Source organism: Rhipicephalus microplus, chromosome 3 (genome assembly GCF_043290135.1).
Source record: "Rhipicephalus microplus isolate Deutch F79 chromosome 3, USDA_Rmic, whole genome shotgun sequence".
NCBI lineage: Eukaryota > Metazoa > Arthropoda > Arachnida > Ixodida > Ixodidae > Rhipicephalus > Rhipicephalus microplus.
Window position 1 is genome coordinate 93,604,876 of NC_134702.1, and position 21,103 is coordinate 93,625,978.

Here is a 21,103-nt window from a genome sequence, read left to right on the forward strand (position 1 = left end):
TCGTGTATAACATACCCTTGCATATAAACAAAATCCAGAAATACAACCCACCGAGACGATTATAGCAAGAGCCCACCGCGTTACCTACACCTCTCAACTGTGCAAATTTCACGCGTTCAGAAGAGTGACCACACCAACTGTGCTCGAAGACTGCAAAAAACTTATTTTCATTTGGCAACAGCCTCCAGCGCCCCCTCTTCTGTCCTGTTGCCAGTTTCAGCTGCCACTGTCACAACTAGCTGTGAAGCCACCTTGAACAATGAATTCCACATTAAATCTCGTATGTCAACATTAGCTCAGAGCTTTCTGCATCGTTTTGTGAGGATTATGTATACGTGAGAAAATGCGGCAAACAAACTGCTACAAGCACAGCCCGCGGGATCTCCTCCGAAAGCCCCACAGCAGCAGCAGCTGCTGCACGCCAAGCATTGCAGCATGCAAGTGCGGGCGCTCGGGTGTGGTTAGTGCCTCGACTCACAAGTAGCCACTCCGCAGAAGTTCGTCTTGCCTGCGGTACTTGCGCTTCATGGCATTCAGCAGCTGGACAGCCTTCTCCTCCGAGATCAGCCGGTTCTTGCGCTCCAGGTCCACCAGCATGTTCAGGTTCTGGGCAGGGAACAAAGCAGAGAAAGACAACTAAGGCCGGAAAAATAAAGTTGGTGTGAACCTACCGGTATATGCAGGAGAATGTGTAGTTACCATTACGTTGGATGGGAACGTTGTTCCCTCAAAAATTGCCGTCCTTGAATCGCTTTTCCTTTCACCTCTCATCACATTCGCAGCGATTAATATATCGAATCAAATCGAAATCAAATTTCCTTCTATACCTTGACATCACCTCCCATATCGCTCATTTGACTTCCATATTTAGAAGAATTGACATTACATACTCCCATAATAACTACAATATTTTTTCTCTAAAAATTAACATGGTTTTGGGGTGTGGTCTTCTAGAGAGGTAATATTTTCAATTTTGACATTCAAATATGTTGGAAGTCTGAATTATTGCGGTGACAACCATGACCATAGGAAATGATAACGGACTTAAGAAGGCCTCCTAGAGTATCAAATAATTGATTTTGATTACTAAGGGTAAGGTTAATACAAATCAATACACAAGAAGAGGCTCCAGGGTGAGGGACTGAGAAGCTGTCATCATCAGCCTGAATATGGCCATTGCAGGCCGAAGGCCTTTCCTATGGTCCATTAGCTAACCTGGTCCTGTGCTTGCTGTGACTATGTTATCCATCCAAACTTTTATCTCCTTGGCCCAACTTTCTGCCTCCCCTTAGCACACTTGTCTACTCTCAAAATCTGGTCTGTTACTCTTAATGACCAGACGTTATCTTGCACCCATGCTACACGTTCTGCAGATGCCTCTTCTTGATTTTGAACACCCAACACCCGTTCGTTCCCTCATCCCCCTCTGCTCTGTTGTTTGAGACTTTTCTTCTGAGAAATCTGTATCAACTGCCTTCGTAGTTTCGTGCTACCTTGTCATGAGCACCATCTCGCGGACTTCTGGAGAACGGATTTGCCTAGACAACAACAAATACCACAACAACAAGAATTTGAATAAGCAGGGTCACCTGGTTGTCCGAGCGTAGCTGTGCCTCGCGGGCCTCCGCATCCACCAGGCTGCTCTCGAGGGCCTCCAGCCGAGCCTGCGCCTGTTCCAGACGGCTGCGCGTCTCTCGTGCCTCCTGGCGCAGGCTCTCCTCCCGCTGAGTCACCTCGGACAGCAGCTGCTCCTGGCGCTGACTCCGTCGACGCAGTGATGCCCCTGAGCTAAGGGTCTCGCGCATCGGGGAGCCCACCTCCAGATAACTCACCGTCCTATCCGGCAAAGAAAAAAGAATAATTTCGAGCCATTTCATTCTGTGAAACTGCTCAGTACAAATATTTCGACAACACACACAGAAAAGACGAGGACAAGCACAGCTTTCAACTGATTTATTATTAATACTAAGACGCACATATGTGTAAGCTAGAGAAAAAGATAAGATCACAAACTTATCCATGAACACATGCCAAACAAAACTAAGAAGCTATAAGAAACCAAGTGATCCCTCTGGAACACCATGTGCCGAAGAATTGAAATACGCTGATTATTTTTCTGATAAAGCTATGGACGGTCTACTGATGCAGTTGTCTCGAGCCATAGTTGCCGCCTCAATTGTGATTCCAGTGCCTTCAGTAGGCCGGGAAGTGAGAACCCTTACCCATGCCTTTTCTGGGTGAATTGCCTAAATTCTTACGCTGAGCACTTTAATAATGGAATACAAACTAGCCCAATCCCACACTGTACTTCATTCTATGAAGGCGGATTACTTGTGAAGCTGTTTAGACCCATCACCGAGGAGAACCATAGCCAACTCACACCCAGCCATGAATTTAGCACATGTTTGTTAAAGCTTTCTATCTGAATAACATGACACTGAAGCCTTCTTGTCATGTTCTCCATCTCTCACCATGCAAAGTCTTGACTGGCCTACCACACGTAATTGGCGCTTCGTACACAATCTCAGTTGGTGTTTGCCACTTTCGTGCTCCCTTCATTTTTAATGGACCAGTGCCGAGTGGTTGTATTTGATACATTCTTGAAGGTGCAAAGGAAAAATTCATGGAACCCCAGCCAACCACATACAGCTTTGCTGTAAAAGAAAACATTTAGCATCAATTTTCGAAAGGATTATGAGGCTTGCCGTAGTGAGGGACTATAGATTCATTTTGACTATTTTGAAGTCCGTTAATGCTTCTGTGTTTTTCAATTTCCCCTCTACTGAGTAATAGCCATCGCGGCTAAGGGTTGCAACACCGTAGCCAGTAAGTTCTGCAATGGGTAATACTATGCAGCAGCCGGAGAATGCCTGTAGCCAACCACTGCTGGTGCGTGCGCCTAGAGGAGTGCAAATACTTGGAACCTTTCAGTGACAGATGAAATAATCCTTATTTATCCAAACAACGTCCTCTGTAGTGACCCTCTATTTCCAATGCGTTCAACTAATATGTTCAATTGGTATTCACAACTAACAACTTGGATATCCCTAGCTTTTATCATGGCTCAAATAACTCAGTAAGTGACATTTCCGTGTCTGTTAATGGTGTCATGAAGTTAATTTTGACCTAAGGAAATAAGAAATCACTTGGTCTTGATGGCATTCCTAATATTTCTTTTCTTAGGTATTTTCAGAAGTCCTCATGCGTGGTCTGATATTTTCAGAAGTCCTTGGTATTTTTCAGAAGTCCTTATGCACCTCAACTTTTCCTTTCTCTTGATGACTAGCCAAAATTCCTCCTATGCATACCGTAAATACTCGAATCTAACGCGCACCTTTTTTCTGGTTAAGGGGAGATGCTCCTTGAAAAATTTTTTCTACAAATATTTGTGACAGCTCAATGAAACTTTCACTGCTTATAGAGTTTGAGCTCCTCTTTTCAAGTATGCTTTCATTTTCTTGATAGCTCACTTAGTTAATTTTTTGTAGACAATGCATTTGTAAAAACAATGCATTTTTGTGCAAGCTTAGGCAACAATAGTAAGCACAAGAAAGCTCTAAAAAATAGCAAATGTTCCTCTTAGTGAATTGAGGTATTCAATAAAGCAAAGAAACATTGTGTAACATAAGTGTGCTGGCCTAGAAAAAAATTCCAATGCAGAGTTTCAGTTTTACCATGCTCAAAAAACAAGCTTTTGAAAATATCTAGCTGATCATGCTTTGGAGACCTCTGAAAATTGCTTATTTGAATTCAGGACATGTTAAACATTAAGCATGCCAAGTTTCGTTGGAATCCGACTTCATAAAGCGTGCAAATTTTAGCGCACAAAATATGAAAATGCCGAAAAACAAGGAACTGAGAAAAACAGGTTTGAAAGTTGAAAAACATGTTTAATTCTATACTCTTCAACCGATCTGCACGAAATTCACATAGAATGTCACCAAGGCTCTCTGGAAAGAGTTCACAGTTTTGGAAGGATCCAGCGCCATATGGTGGGCCCTCACAGTCCCTGCGAGCTGCCTCGTCCAGGCGGGATTTTTTTGCGGCACTGCGGCGATGGGCCCTTGCTTCAGCTGTGACCTTTGCCGTCATGCTAGAAATGCGCCTCTTGTTGGCATCCTTGCCTAAAGAAAGCAATTCCTTCGACGGAAGAACTCCAAGTTTCTGAAGCAGCTCTTCAAACCCAGAGTGCCCTTAGTTGAACCAAAGGACAGCCATTGCCGTCGCTATTTCAACCACGGTTCTCGTCGCAAATTTCGTTTTTGGGCACAACAGCCATATTTTGCTGCTGAGCGATTCAGCTGCGTTCTGTGTCTGTCCTTTCACGCAACGCTGAAGCAGCTTTTCTTCTGTCAGCCTTTTGTAGACTGGCAGCATTGCCTTGCCTTGGGAAGGAGTCAGGATGAAAGTGTGGGGTGGTGCTGGCTCACCCAGTGCTTGTGCCCGCTTGTGCTTGCACCAAGACGCGTCACCGTCTGGGCAAAACTTGTGACTGCTGGCACCGTCTCTCGAGCAAGAGTGGAAGTAAGATGCCCAGACAGCACAATACATGTTGCGAACACTGCCTCGGTTACTTGTGATTGCGATTTGAAAATAGCACTGCAGCTTGTGAATTGTTGCGTCCTTCAGCTTCTGCCCCCTTGGCATCTTCAATTTTCGGAGAGCTGTTCCAGGTCTTTTGGCGACTTAATTAGTGCAGTCCTCCTTTAGCACAGGAACACCTTCATACAGATTCAGTTCTGACACAGCAGTATATGCTTTGCTGTCCCCATCAGAAAGGAACATTGTGAACTGCAAAGGTGTGCTGTAGGAGTCCGTGCTTTTCCATACACGTACTGCAGCCTCGGTCTCCATTGCGTGTGCTGAACAGGTTGTGTTTTTTTCACACACGGGTGTGTGAAATGCTTGCCAAATTTCTTCTTCTCTATCTTCCAGTGCCTTGTGCCTGCTGTAGCTGAGGCAATAGTTCGACAACCCTTCAAAGTCTAAACACAGCCCTGTGGCAAGGGAAATGGTCGTACCCACACCATTATGGTTTTTATGGCCTCTTTTTTGCCATGTTCCGTCGAACATAACGGCTACATCTGACGATCCTTCGTCATCTGTCTTGCTCGTGCGAGGTTTTCAGCGACGGATTTCATGGCAGCTGCGTGCACTTTTTTGGCAATGGCCGTGAATGTCTTATGATGCACTGGTTTTGTAACGACAAGGATCACGCAAAACCGGGCAAGCTGATCGTGTTCGACGCCGATCGCACGCGCTGCAACCACTGACTTTACATTCACGGCGAAGCTGTCCCGTGCGCTGCCGCTGGCCGATGTATTCTCCCTTTCACTGCATGACGCAGACACGCAGCTTGACGTGTACGTTGATAAAACGACAGTTGTAGCACATGCGTCATTTCGGCAATAAAGTTCTAAAAGCAATGCCAGTCTTTTTCGTTTATCTGCCAATTCTTGAACAGACAACTCGCACCACTGCAGTTGGGGCCTACTGCGCCGCTGACGAGGTTCTGCATCAAGTTCATCTCGCAAATAAATGCGCTGCCGCTCTCACCTTGATGCTCGCTTTCGTCGTTGAACATCTTCATTTTTCTCTTTGAAGCACTGACGAAATCATTGATGCTATGAACAAAGGTCGGAGAATCCAAATCGGGTGCTTCGTCGTTGCCGGGGCTAGGCCTAGCAGCAGACGAACCTCCCGTCGCCGGAGCTCTCCACTTGCGTTTGGTGCGCCTTCCTTAGAACTGGTGCCTCGTCATAAACTTATGTGAACGAAAGTCACGTTTTTCGCCGGAATCCATTGGCATTATGGCAGAGAAAAAGTAACTTGGGCGGTTGTTTCTGCTGTCTCGTCTCGGCAAAAGCAGGAGAACGAAGAAAGAGTGCTCACACTCGGATGCGTGCCGGAATGCTCGCAACCAATGACAACGCTCCAATCATGCCACGTGACTTGAAAGGCCCGCACGCCACACTGAAATGCAGTGGGGAAATGCTTTTTTTTGTTGTATATTCAGCGAGAATGCCATGCTGCCGAAGTGGGCTTTTGGAAGTGAGAGTTAGGCCTACATGCCCGCGAAATTTCAAGAGGCAGCGATGTGACAGAGTGAAGTGCCGCGCGTGCGAAAATCGGGTAATTTCGCACTTTTGCGAGCTACCGCGAGTGCTTTAATTGTATTTTTCGATAACTTCTAGTTGATTCTCAGCTTTTATATTTAAATATATTAAGGCTGGTCAAAAAAATATAAATATATTTATAAATATATTATTGATGGCTGGTCATTAAGGGTAACTGACTGGATTCCCAGAGAAGGGAAGCGGGTTAGGGGGAGACAGAAGGTTAGGTGGGCAGATGAGATTAAGAAGTTTGCGGGTATAAATTGGCAGCAGCAAGCACATGACCGGGTTAACTGGCGGAACATGGGAGAGGCCTTTGTCCTGCAGTGGACGTAGTCAGGCTGATGATGATGATGATGATATTAAGGAGAAGACTTAGAGGAATAGAAAAAAAAAACAAAACAGAAAATTTACTTAAAAAAAAAAAACGCCGTTTTTCGACCCGCATCTCCCCTTAAGCGAGTTCATAAATCGCATGCGCGTTAGAATCAAATACGAAAAAAAAAAATAATTACGGTCAATCTATTGCCATCGGAATTTCCAAAATGGCCGCCCCCTACGAGCGTCGGCCATTTCTGCCTATGTGTTTCCCATGAACGGCACTTCGTACGTGTGATGAGGAGTTCGTCAACTTGTAGTGCATTAGCATCGACGGCGTGGAAGGGCCGACTCCAAAAACTCGAGTGCACCACGATGCCGCTTTTAAAAAAAAAGTCATCGCGTGTGCAGAAACGGATGGAAATCGGGCCGCATTGCGGTCGTTCGGAGTTCCCGAAACGTGCGTGCGGGACCGGCGGAAACAAAAGCAGAATAAAACTTGTTGTTGGGCTAGTTGGTTATACATCATATACTTAGAAATTTGGCGCAACCTCGACTCACGCAAACACTCACACAAGCACACACACTTACACCAGAGCAACACACACAACGCTGCGTGTTGTGTGTGTTGCTCTGGTGTAAGTGTGTGTGCTTGTGTGAGTGTTTGCGTGAGTCGAGGTTGCGCCAAATTTCTAAGTATATGACAAAAGCAGAAGATTGTCGACAGCAAAGCTTCACGCAAAGGCTTCAGTGGACCACAGCAGGGTCGGTTTCCGCAAATTGAAGAGCTGCTCGGCGAGTGTGTGCTTGAGCAGCGAGCGGCACAGCGGCCCGTGACAACAGAACTGCTCCAAGTGCGGGCTATGCAGTTAGCTTTAGAAAAAGGGCTAACGCGGAGCCGGTTCAAAGCGAGCAGGTGCTGGCTAACTAACTTTATGAAGAGGAAAGGCTTTTCTTTCCGAAAGCGAACGGGCATGGGCCGAAACTTGCCGGAGGAGTACGAAGAAAAGCTTCACAGTTTTTAGAGGTTCGTCCTAAACTTGCGGCACGACAACGGCTACCTGCTTGGGCAAATCGGGAATGCCGATCAGACGCCTCTTTACTTCGACATGCCTGGCACCACAACCGTCGAGAAGAAGGGGGCGAAGCAAGTTCGCATGCTGACATCGGGCCACGGTAAAACAAGAGTGACGGCAATGCTCCGTTGCACGTCAGATAAGCACAAGCTTCCCCCATACCTCATATTTAAACGGAAGACGCTTCCGATAGGAGTCGTTTTCTTGAGTAGCGTGATCGTGTGGGCCAACGAGAAAAATGGGTGCATGTTGCGATCGATGTCTTACTTTTTTTTTTTCATCGTGAAAACCGAGTGCGCATTACGATCGAGGGCGCGATAGAATCGAGTAAATACGGTAAGTACCTAGGCCTTGTGGGGGTGGTAACAACCCCCGTAATATCGTTTGTACCACCAGTTACATGCATAGGCCACATTTAGGGTTCACAACTATCAAGTGGTAGGTGGCATTGTGCTTTCAAGGGTTTATGACCACCACCATCATCATCATGGTTAGCGCAGTCACGCCTGTCACGCCTGGATGCCTATGTGGCGGCAATTGAGAGATGAGCGGGCCTTTTTGGCGCGTGGCGGTTGTCTCTTGCGGTGGGTACGCGGTGGACATCACTGCGGGTCATCCGCGGTAAATAGCACCCAACTACTGTGGTTTCTTGCGCAGTGGTTGCGGCAAATGGTAGTTCCGTTTTCAATGCGTAGGCACTGCGCTGGGAGTGCGGGTGCCTTCAGAACTGCGTCCCTGCTATTATTGTTCGCATCGACACGGTTTTGTCCGCAGTGTTGCAGCAAGCAGTATTGGCTCGAGTTGGCACACATACTTTCAAGGTCCCCCATGATCGCCGGGACCGTATTTGTGTTCTCAGTGGTTGCGGCAGAATGTAGTTATGCTCGCACTAGGTGTGCGCTGACCTCGAGTGCGCTATCGTAACGCCATGAATGTCATTTACGATCGCTGGGCTAGTGTCGGTGAATGATAGTTTTGTTCTGAGCGCAATGTCGAAAACATGGCGAGAGTGCTTGAAGAACAATTCTGCCGCGGCCCGCAGATGCATCAAACCCACTGGCAGCATAATGGCGGTTGAGTGACCTGTTGCCGAGCACGTCAATGGCGAAACCTTTACGAGGATGTGCATGTGGTCTCCGATGAAGACACGGTGTTGCGATACGGCCACACACTCAGGATGTCACGAGCCAACGAGAAATGGCCAAGTAGGTAGCGGAACTTCGCAAAAATCCTTAGCAAATTCCTTTTCCTTAAGTGGCAGCACTCGGAAAAGCTTTGTTGTAGCGGAAGTACCCAGAATAAGTACTCGTTGTGACGAGACATTTTCCGGATTGTTTTCTATGGGTGACTACAGGGAATCGAAAAGTATTTATTGTGGTGAAAACTTCGTTGTAGCGGACTTGGTTATGCAGAATTTGACTGTATCAAGTCTGACCCCAGTGGCCATAGAGCGGACATAAAGGTCAATAACGAGAAGTTACGAAGTAGAGTGACTGTCGGCAAAGAAGCCCGACAATCCCGATTAAACTGCGATTGTATTCGACAGAGAGTAGTCTCGAGAATGCAAACATGTACAAACACATATGCTCCTAATGCTTCTCTTTTAATCTTTATTAAACGTAACTATTAAATCGTTATTAGACTATAAGGCTGAATGCATTTACAGAACCTTGCTAATCAGGACCTGAACATTGTTCGAGTGATGAGAACGTTTGTTCATAAACTACTCAACCGTCGCTCAACTTGGCTTCTGATACTACTCGATTCTCTATAGATTAAATCTCACTCTTCAATCAAAGTAACAAACATGCAACATTTTTGCAAGCAAGATACAAATGCACATTAGCAACCTGACTGCTTATGCTTAGTAATGCAAACTGTTGCTTAAAAACAATAGCCACCGGAGAGACGAAAAATTTTCGTCCTGCTCTCGGACCAGCACTCACCTCTCGAGTGCTGCATTGCTAGCACTCTGCGTGTGAGTGAATCCCACGAACGGCAGACTCTTGCCCTCAAAGCTTTTGTTCTGATCCCGCAAGGCAGGAATCTTGGCACGCGCCGGCTCGTCCTCAAACTCGTAGAAGTTGGACGTGTCCTCCTCCCCGGTCAGGTTTGGCACAAATGGGGGCACAGCTGTGTGTTTATTACAAAAAATATCACTCTAATTTTAATACATTTCCTTTGTGAAAGCTAATCCAACTCACTTATTTTGAAAGAACTCTTATGGTTCATATCAGACTAGGTAAGCTTTTTTACAAAACAACCTAAAACATGCAGAATTTGTGTTCTAAAGCACAATAAATTCTTTCAGCGGTAATTGTGTACTTCTTGCTTTAAACGCATTGGTATATTCAATCAATCCACCATGAAGCTTTGACAAATTGTTTATTTACATCTACATGTTACCCTTGATATTAAATAAGGTGCCTGGGGAAGTGGGGGGTCATCAATAATGCACAGCCCAGTTTAAAAAAAGGGAAAAAATTTACACTAACAAGCTTGATATCGCTAAGGAGGTTTAACCGATGTACATATGCATGGAAAAAAAAAATGCCATGCCTGGGAGGAAGGCGCAGCGCAGTCATAGCGAAAGCTAGAAGAGCGGCCTTTCAGAGCCTTTTAAAACACTCATTGGGTAACTACTGCAAGCACACTTGCTTGATACCCACTAGGGCATTAATAACAAAATTTTGGGGGTAGTAGACCGACATTCGCTATGCAATTTTTCGTCATTGTTCAGAGAAGCGCGGTATCGACTAAGCACTTCCAAGGCATTTTGTGCCAATTGTTCATGCAGTAGCTGACGACAATGCATAATTATGGCTGAAGTGGGTATGCGCCACAGTTAAAGGTGAATAAGAACAACCTTTGTAATGGGTTGGAGCATTGGACGGCCCACACGTTACGTTATTCGCATTGTGCGACGACTGGTTGTTCTTTCACTGTTCTAAAATGGTTTATAAGTCGCATAAACGCGATTGCTTTTCAGACACCAAGCCTGCCTAAGGCAAGTTTGCCAAAAAGTCACAAGCACCGGCGTAGCTCAGTGGTGGGATACTGGGCTGGCACCCAGCGGACCCGGCTTCATGTCCCACTTTGTCATTGGTGCAAGGCTTTTTTTCTAATTTCGCGCGATGTGGTTATGGACACTGGCGGCGGCGGCGGGCAACTGCGCGTGACCCGAGTTGTGATCTCATAACAGCTTTTGCTGTAAAAAAAAAGAGCAAACAATATGTTCATCATCCTCAGCAAAAAAACGCCCGACTTACTATGTACGACAAAAAAGCAGCATTGAATATGGAAAAGAGAAGAACGCTACAATTCTGGCATTAGGTACGTACTTTGTCTTATATTATCCAGGTCTATTGGAGCAAAGAACTCATGACGGCACATGTCGTCGTAGGAAAACCGCTTGTCGGCCGTGGTGAGAAGGCCCTGCAGCATCTTTACAGACACCTCTGATAAGGGTGGCTCCTTCACGTAGTCCAGGGTCTCCTGTTACACCAGAAGAGGAAAAAAAATGCAGCTCCTCTCGTAGCTAACGTGGTTGCTTGGGCGAGTTGGTACGACATGATTCACATAAAAAACAGTGCCAATAACGAGGGACAAGAAAAAGAAGGAGACAGACAGCGGCACTGTGCCGCTGTCTGTCTCCTTCTTTCTCTTGTCCCTCGTTATTGGCGCTGTTTTTTATGTGAATCCTCTCGTAGGTCAGCAAAAATTGTGGATCTTACTCGGACTCAGACTCGCGAAAATATTCCTGAGGCAGACTCACTGGGACTTACCAAAACTTTCTTTATCCAGAATATTTTAGACTCAAACTCGGCAGAATATTACTCACTCAAACTTGCTCAGACTCAGACTCGCAGCTCTATCCGAGTCGTAGTAAGTCCGAGTGAGCTTGGCGACCTATGGCTCCACCACTGCGACTTCTGAGGAAGCTGGTACCACGGGCACCCAGCAATTACCATTCTTAGAGTTCCCGCCACTCCGTTTGCCAAAGCATCGATGACGCCAATGTTTGAGGTTTGCACATAGGGTTTTCCCAGCACAAGCAGAATCTTGTTAGGGTTGATTTGCAAACTCAGTGGGCGACACGCACGCTACTTTTTGCTGCACTTCATCAACTTCCTACTTGTTTTGTCAGTTGAGATACACGTTGTCTGCAGCGAGTTCTGTCTAGTTGTTTATCTATTCAGATGTACCAAGCGTCGGTGGGAGAAGCTATCGCTTGCTTAGCAAACCATGGCACCCTCTCTTGCAAGGCACTAGACTTAGCCAATGTTCCCAAAACGTTTCCAGCTATTTCAAGTTAGTTATTGCAATTACTTTTTTGTTATTTGCATTATTTATATTATTTAAACCTTGTTCATTTATTTAATTCAGCTTTGAGCATTGCTAGCTGTGTTCTAGGTCTGTGTTGAGTGCTTGATTGTTAGCATAATCATGCCGCATGCAGTCAACAGATTGACAACAACAGCCAAACCCCTATAGTTTTACGCACTGAAAGGTCATGTCAGGCAACCTGAAGCAGGATCATCTTGTTGCTATACGAAGTCTCGTGCCTGGCACAAGAATGAACAGCCTTTCAGTACGGAGGCAATTTACGGCGAAGCCTTTGTAATGAGAGTTCATAACCAGAATACTGCAGCACTCAGAAAAAGGCTGCAGCTAAAGCACAAAGTTTGATCTCTACATCAATCACATTTTAAGTTTTATTTAACAAGCATTGAAATTGAGGAACACAAATATGCAAGCTTTATTAGGTCCATCAGCTCAATTTCACAAGTGTTAACGTGAATATTAAAACAAAACAAATGCGGTTAGGCTTATTTCTGGCCACTGTTGGCCATCAGACATAGCATCAGCAACGGCTTATATACAGCAGGCTCTTTAAATGGAACCTAAAGGGACCAGGAAAACGTGAGATGAATGGAGATACATTTTTCAAGTAAGAATCCAGTCACATTAGAGGTAGTTACTCCATTGAGGCAGTGATTCTGTTAACTGAGAATCTATTGTAATTAACTCTCTGGCAGTTAATGCACAAGCACCACTGGCATTTTGTTTTAAAACTGAAGAATAAAAATAATAAAAAACCTAAGAGGCCTGAAGCGTACATTGAGCAAAAGCACTTTCACATTTGCTTTGCGTGCTTTTGAATGGTTGCAGGTCTTGGTTGTCCCAGGGTCACAGAATTAAAATCTGTACAAGAAAACAAATCCTCTTACGCTGAAGTTCATGATCCTGTTGTAAGTGACGACCACGCGATCGTCGGCAAATGGGTTGAAGCCGTACAGCATCTCGTATGCCAGCACACCCAGCGACCACCAGTCCACGGCTGGGCCCTGAACGGTGGCGCAGGCATTGAGGCCCCCGCTCATGGAGCTCAGCACCTCAGGGGCCACATAGTGAGGTGTGCCGACAGGAAGACGACTTGAAATCTGTGAGCAGGTTTAATAATTTAATCAAGCATTCAATCAATCAATCAAGCTTTATTCGCTCACAACAAAAACAAGAATTATTTTTCAGATGGAAGCCTAGCAGCAAATGGTTGAAAGAAGGCTTCCAGTTAGAAATTGAGTGGAGATAAACAATCAACTAGTTTAACAACAGAAACACAGAAAATATACATGAGAACTTTTTTGGAATGCAAAGAGATCATTGCATAAATAAAAAATGTCAGAAAGACAAACCATTGCAACATTGATTAGTTGTTGCAGACCTGTTTTAAGGGTGAGGAATAAAATGAAAGAAGTTCCTTCTTAAGCGCTGCTAAAGAGAGTAACTGGTTAGTACTAATGGTATGTTATTTAACTTATTTTGCAAGTGAACATCCATAAAAATAGCATTACGTTAGCCATAGTTAATGCACAAAATAATGCAAAAATTTAAGCAAATTATAATGAACCTAAATAAGACATAATATTCCTTGCCAAATGAGTGAAATAACTTAACGGATGTCCACACCAAATAACTCAACAAAGAATTGTATACTGAACAAAGTGAGAGAGCGATGATTTTGACTCAAAGGGAACAGCCTCAGTGTCCAAGATTTGGGGTTTTGAAAACTGCAAGCTTGCCAGAAAGGTCTTGAACAGTCAACTTGTCGGCTAGTTACTTGCCCGAAAGAGATGCCAAGTTCTACAAATGAATTAATAGGACTGTCGATGCACTTCTGCATAAAAATATAGCGAATCGTATCAAGACAAGAAACTATACAGCTTTAGTGCACCTGTATGGCTGGAAGAGCATGCATAAGTCATGAGCGTGGAGTCTTATATGCACTGGTCATATCACACGTGCCTGTGACTTTTGCAATGTTGTCAAGACGTGCGCAACATAGTGAAGCTTATCAAGAATGAAAAGTATAGTAGTAATGGTTTTACGAGCCAAAATTGTGACATGATTATAAAGCATACCGTAGTGATGGACGCCGGATTAATTTTGACCACCAGGATATCTTTAATATGTATCTCTATTTAAGCCCACAGGCATTCTTGGACTACTTTCTTCCTATCAATATCTGGCCTCCTTGGCCAGGAATGAACCTGGGTCTTTGACCTTAGCAGAGCAATGCCATACCTGCTAAGCCATCACAATGGGTGTGACTAAGAATGGAAAGCAATCCTTATCACAGATCCTTATCAGTGGGTTGTTGAATTCTGCACCCATGCACCGGCATTCTCCTGTCCCATACCAGTAGAAACATCGAAAATTCCAAGTACTAACAAGACTGCAGCTATTGGACATGGCGATAACAATCTTAGCCTTATTTTATCGGACTACCTGTCTTTAAATCAGTTCAGTGCTCCTAGCAAGTCCAAAAAAACAGATGACTATACAAGGTGGTGGGAAATTTTGTGTGCGCGCTACACATGCACTCACGCTTTTCTTGTCGGACAGCTTGGCAGCCGATCCAAAATCGGCAAGCTTGATGTGGCCCGTGCGGTCTATAAGCACATTGTCGGGCTTCACGTCTCTGCATGAAATGTAAGAGAAAACTTCCATCACCAATGTTTGTGCGAAACAAGTCTGCCTCCTCCAGGAAGAGCCAATAGCACCTGTAAACATTGCAGCTGACTCTTTGAGATAATTTGTAGGCAATGCGAGACAAATGAAATGGCATTACCTATAATTACTGCCTCTATTTACATTAAATTACCTTTATAGCAAACCGTTAGCAAACATTAACCAACATTAGCACATTGTGCCAGTAGTTATAACTACCTAAATATGACAGGCTTAATACAATCTCCCACAGCTCTTTTTCTAATTTTGCCCCTCTTGAGACTAGTATTGCAATAAAAGTATCTGTCAAAGGCTTTCTAAGAACAAGCATTATATTTAACATTTCACTTAAGTTAACAAAAGCCTCTTTCTCCCATTGTAAAAGAAGTAGTTCAAAACTCCACTGTAAGATATCAACACAAACTACCTCTTAGAGAGCCTTCCACCTTTAAATTTTACAGACAACACATTCCTGAAACTGCTATATAAAACAAAAAAAGCCTGTGGCAAAATTCCCTGCAGCGATCTGATGTAGTGTGAGAAGCATGTAACATACAGCAGAAGCACAATAGCATCCATCTATTGTTTTGTTACACTACCTTAAGAACAGACAGGCCACTGTAGCAACCGTTATCAATCTTTCAAACAATGCTGGCATTAAGTACATGGTACGATACACACGGGCGGCACACTGTTTTCAAAGTTAAGCCTTACATTATGTTTCATTTCAATTAGTTTCATATACGACAGTTTGTATGTCTTCATACTGCGCCACAGGAGGTTCTTTTTCCCTCCACCCTCCTTTTACTTGGAAACTGTTTCCTTATTATGCTGCTTCATAAACCAGTTCTGAACCAAGCTTACTTCCCATAGCATGCTTCAATGCATTACGAATTGGACTGGCTTTTCCCATACAGACCCTCACAGTTGATGGAACAAAGCTACCACACACCTGTGCGCGTATCCCAGAGAATGCAGAGCGTGGATGGCAAGCGTGAGCTCCGCGAGATAGAAGCGGGCTTCCTCCTCAGGCAGCAGGCCCCCTGAGCGATCAAGCAAATTGAACAGGTCGCCGCCGGGCAGCAGTTCCATGACCAGGTAGAGGTGGCCAGCGTCCTGGAAGGCATACTGCAGCCTGGTCAGCCAGGGACCCGTCTGTGCCGCCCTCGCCAAGATATCTCGCTCCTCTTCAAAAAATGCCACCTGAGAATAGACAAAGTGCACTGCAGGGTTTCACATCCGAAAGAAACACTGAACAAATGTCAGATAATAAAGCAATCAGCATTACACTTAAATATGGCAATAGTTGCATTTATAGTAGGTACAGCGAGTATATATCTGTTACATGGCAGTAACCCCACCCTTTGTCTTGAGGGAATCGAGGCTGGCCCGCGGGCTTTGCGCGGGCTTTGCCACCTCTTCCTGCGTTCTCATGTCCATGACTCTCCCCTCCTCCGTGGTCTGCCCCGCTGGGGGAGCGGGGAGTGACATTTAACCCCTTTCACCCGGTAGCAGATGTCGACTGTGGCGCTGCGCACGTCTCTCGGGGCATTTCGCGCACGTCGGGAGTGAGAAAGAATCTCTCGTGGACGACATGGGGTAAGCACGCACTTCTTTTCCGTTCGTCGGCTCCCTTTGTTTGGGGCTCGTTCGGACTTCGCTAACAGTGCTTTGCGCCCGCAGCGAACGCTTACCTTTCGTGTCCCCCCCCCCCCCCCCCGTCCAAACGCTAGGCTGAAGAGCAGTGCGGTGTCCTAGTGTGAGACCAGGCTACGCCGACTCGTATCTCTGCGAAGCCGACGCAAGTGCCTTTGCCCTCGCTCGAGCAACTGGGCCTTTGTCCCGGTGTCCCCATGAATCACTTTTACCACGGAGATGTGCTCGCGGCACCCTTGTGCAGTACTCGTCGCCTGGGGAGTGGATAGGCCCATTTGTTTACCCGCCACCCCTGTTGCAACGGGCTCTGTACTGCGTTTTTGTTGTTGCCGCAGACAATAAAGTATTTCAGGCGGATGCCGCGTTGCACAAAGAGGCCATCGCCCCTATCGACAGGCGCCCTTCAGTGTCTTCACCTCCTTTTATGGTGTACGCACAACCAACGTGGTAGCCGACGTGCTATCTCGTGCCCCCTGTTGTCTGCAGAGAACCTGGATTCTGATGCGATGGCCGCCTATGGCGCCTTAGCACATGCAAGCGTCGGGGGCGAAACAGGGGCGAAAAGGGAAAGTCCCATGCAGATGACCATGGCCGCTATCCAGGTAAGCGGCGCACTGTGTAGCAGCCGAGCGGGCAAACTTTCCGAAAACAGTGCCGAGAGCGAGCCCGGGACGCCGTGCAAGCGGCGGTTGCGGCAGTCCTGAGTGGGCGCGATACCAGACTCCCCCCTTTGGGAGACTAAGAATCGCTTTCGGCAGTAAAGAACTACTGAAGGTTCAGCAGAGTGATCCGCTTCGAGTCTCAGAGAGACGGAGCGCCGTATACGCTGCTTGCTCTTGGGCGGGTGCCGATAACGACTGTCTCGAAGAGACAGAGCGCCGTTACAATTCTGGATACTTGGTGGCGAGAATTGCTGTTTAGAAAGCAGTTTACAATGTCCCATTTTTGTTTAGCATTATTACCGGCTTGCGATATTTTTTCATCTAGAAAAGAACGTTTCGCAGCTTTTAAGTGCTTGTTTACAGCATTACGTAATTTTTTGTAGCGGGCAATTAACTTAGTATTAAACGGCTGACTTTTAGTTTTTTTGTAGAGGTTGTCGCGTCTACGTAAAGCAGCTAGCCTTTGAGACATCCACGGATTATGACAAAATCCTAATATTTTTTTACATTTCTTTTTGGAAGTGAATTTTCGGATATGCGATATAATTGAGGAAAAAAATTTAGAAGACGCTTTTTGGGGATCATTACAAGATTTAACCTCGGTCCAATCTAAGTCCGCTATGGCAGTTATGAAACTCTCTTTATCCAGAACATATTTGGAATGAAGAAGAGGCAAGAATTACACGTCACTTACGCTGGCCCATAGCTAAAGGGAAGGGGGGGATGAAGCCCCTCCCTTTTCTGAAACTCTGATGTGTACGTGTATTTTACTGAAAATGATTCACAAAAATGAGTGTTTTTCAAGGTCTTCAGCAAGTTGCCCCCTTACCCCAGTGAACAATAATTACTGGCTATAGGCTGGCGCTAGCGCAATGACTATCACTAACAAGAAAAAAAAAAATATATGGAAAGCTCAGACCAACAATGAACCGAGATAGAACAGGCAGTTACTATTGGGAGTAATATCTTTGTTTTAAATCACCAACGATTCTGGACAAAAAAATAAATTCAGCTAATCATTCGTTTCACATATTTTTTGATGCAGCGCTTTAAGAGATTTAGTAAATGGCTCAAGAAAACAAGTGTTCAAATTACTACAGTGTGTTTTACAAATGATGTAAACTAAAGAGCATTTTTTCGTTTAACTTGGCATAAACTAAACATTCGTTAAATCTACAAACCTTTATGCCGCACAGTGCTCGGAATGAATCATGCCGTTTTGATAGACCTGTAATGTTTATATTCACGCACAATGCCGCTTTTACACATTCACTAACGCCCATTTTTACCGTTTTGTCCCATTCTGTTTTTCTCAACAGCTCGATAGCCGCACAAAATCACGTTCACTAAAACGAACAGCAGTACACAAAAACGCAGCATCGACAAACAATCCGCACTGCGTGAGCCGAACTGCCTTGCGCTTTGATGGAGGGACGGCTTGACAGTGCAGTGGCAGCAGTGGTGGCGCTGCGGTCGCGAGCACCCGCGCGGCCGTGAAGTTGGTTTTTTCTAAACCGGCCGCTTCTTGCTCACGTGAGCGCGCTTCGTGAATGGTGGCACGAGCGGCAAGTTCTGTCAGAGGTGCAACTATGCTACTTACGGTAGCATATATATTAACTCCAAGTTTCTCGTGACGTTTCGCGTGCGCGCGTCGGGAGTGAGAGAGAACAACTCGGGGACGACATGGGATAAGCACGCATTTTTTTTCCGTCCCTCAGCTCCCTTTGTTTGGGGCTCGTTCGGACTTTGCCAACAGCGCCTTGCGCCCGCGGCGAGCGCTTACCTTTTGTCGGCCCCCCTCCCAAACGCTAGGCTGGAGAACGGTGCGATGTCCTAGTGCGTGGCCAGGATACGCCAAGCCATATCACTTTTATCACGGAGATGTGCTCGCGGCACCCCTGTATAGCACTTCTCGCCTGGGGCGTGGATAAGCTCATTTGCTTTCCCGCCGCCCCTGTTTCAGCGGGCTCTGAACTGCGTATTTGGTGTTGCCGCAGACAATAAAGTGTTGCGACCTTGAGTAGTACCGTGTTCTCGCCACGACGACGGCTAACACATGCCCTGTGACTCGCTAAGACCGGACCCACGCTAGTGGTCGTACTCCTTCGGGATATGTATACACTACAGTCTAAAATTTCTCTGGTGGTGTAAGCTAAGAGGTGGTGCCAGTGTGGGCTATGTGTATACAGAGGCATCAATTACACGTCCCCTCCTCAGTCCACGTGTGACAGTCGATGTGAAAAGTGAATGTCACTGTCAGCATCAAGACTAGCGATTCAAACAATGATCATGTGATGACTGCAGCCAATGACATCATCATGAAGTCACAAGTCAGCAAAATTTGCGATGTCACTATGATGTCACATGATATCACATGACATTGCCCCTTGATCAAAGGTGGGCCTATACTGTCAAAGGTGGACACTGACCTCCCGCTGGCTCAGGGTTTCATCCTTGCGCAAAATCTTCATGGCATAGATGTCACCGGTGGCCTTTTCCTTGACCATGCGGATGTCGCCAAAGTGGCCGCGACCAATAACTGTCTTCACCTCGAAGTCCGCTATGCTGACACGCAGCTGCCGCAGGTCTTGCACTATTGCACGATCTGGAAGTTAAAACAAAGAAATGACATGTAGAGATTGTTGTATTCCCCCCCCCCAAAATATCAAGCAATTCTAACACATTTTTGTTCTGGCAGGCTGCAACAATTTAAGAGGGATGCTATTGCCTGCTGAAGAAATTCAGTGAAGCACAACTCTGGGCATTCAAAGTTGTGCTTTTTAATTTAACCACAGAATATAATTTTTTTGGCTTTATGGGGCAAATTCATTCTTTAGTGTGCATGCCACTATGAAGCACACTTTCGTTAGTAACCTTAACGCGTCTTTCGCACATCGGAGACCACCGGCACATTTCCTATCAGCTTGAGTAGCCATCGCTGCACACTAACTCGCATGCAGAACACACGTGGCGATGTTATAAGATTTGTACTTTATTCTGAAAATCATGACAACAATGCAGCTTAAGTGTTCGTATAACCACAATCGTAACAATGTGTTACTTGCGCGCAAGGAGGAGCTGCGCGCACACGCTAGCATGGCTCCTACCTGTGCGGAAGGGGGGTGGTTTTCCCACAAAACTTTGAAACCCAAGATGGCGTACCTTAGCGCACTTCTAGCTCCTTAAGAGAGAATATATAGTAACTATAGTCGCGAGGTTCACATAGCGCCCAAATCGCTTTGAACTGTACACTCTCACGTGTCCCGTGCTGAGTCATACGAAATCTTGCACAAGCGAATGCACTACCAATAGAGAGAATACTGCGCCTGTATGCAATGCTACATCCTCAGGGATTCAATTTTTCAGTGCTTGCCGATAAATTCCGAGATATTTCGAATGTGAGGATTTCACACAAGCCAGCCTGGGAATCTCGAAACCTACACAATTACGGCTCAAAATGCCTGTATCTTCAGACATCCTTGTTGCTCCTTCATAATGTCAAAACGCTTTCCCGCATGACACCAGTGTACTGCAGCCAAAGTGACGAGCATTTCGCACGAGACAAGCCATGGTTCAAAGTTTTGAAACCATTGTCCTTTGCTTATATTTTCTTTTCGTAGTGTGGGCTGTTTTCGGAAATTTATGGCCGTGCTCGCATAGTCGGAAGTTTCCATGTCTGGCAAATCGGAAGATTTGCCAGGCACGAGATTTGCAAACTGCTGGGCTAATAACGTTGAATTTCCTACAAGGCTATTATTTTTCATCAGGAGATCTTTCATAGTGTTCCCGTTTACCTTTATCGTTAAAACAAGATGCCTCACATCGATGAGCCAGTGTGCACCTTCATTTGCTGCAGATCACAAGTTTGTCGAAATGCGCGCATTAAAAGGCAATAGAAGATACACACATGCACATAAAAACCACGATATGGTTATGAGAAACACTGAAGCGAAGCGCAAAGAAAATTTTGACCCCTGGTGTTCTTTAATGTGCGCTGACATCGCACAGTACACCGTGCGCATCTACCATTTCGCCACCACCGAAATGTGACCAGCTCGGCCAGGATCGAACCCACGGCACTGTAGCCAGTCACTGATCCACCATGGCAGACCACACATGCACAGACTCATTTTCAAATTCAACATAGCTTCCTGTTTTCTGTTTCATTTGCAACACGAGTGTGCACTTTTTTTAAAGGGATGAAAGCACAGGAGCACTAATTTTTGGGCGAGTTAGTTTTCCATAGCAGAACACTTCAAGAAGC

At 45.7% G+C, this 21,103-nt stretch overlaps 1 protein-coding gene across 7 annotated transcripts in view; it reads right to left on the reverse strand.

The window, feature by feature from the left end:
- sti (citron rho-interacting kinase sticky) overlaps window positions 1-21,103 on the reverse strand; it is a 135,938-nt gene that overhangs the window by 104,770 nt on the left and 10,065 nt on the right. For 6 of the 7 annotated variants that reach the window (XM_075889996.1, XM_075890001.1, XM_075889999.1 and 3 more), the window contains exons 3-10: window positions 19,269-19,444; window positions 15,474-15,724; window positions 14,399-14,492; window positions 12,742-12,954; window positions 10,852-11,005; window positions 9,457-9,643; window positions 1,590-1,836; window positions 479-606 (exon numbers count right to left, since the gene is read on the reverse strand). In XM_075889996.1, the coding sequence (XP_075746111.1) occupies window positions 479-606; window positions 1,590-1,836; window positions 9,457-9,643; window positions 10,852-11,005; window positions 12,742-12,954; window positions 14,399-14,492; window positions 15,474-15,724; window positions 19,269-19,444 (1,450 nt within the window). The remainder of the gene's footprint in view (window positions 1-478; window positions 607-1,589; window positions 1,837-9,456; window positions 9,644-10,851; window positions 11,006-12,741; window positions 12,955-14,398; window positions 14,493-15,473; window positions 15,725-19,268; window positions 19,445-21,103) is intronic. The other variant, XM_075890000.1, reaches the window with a different exon arrangement.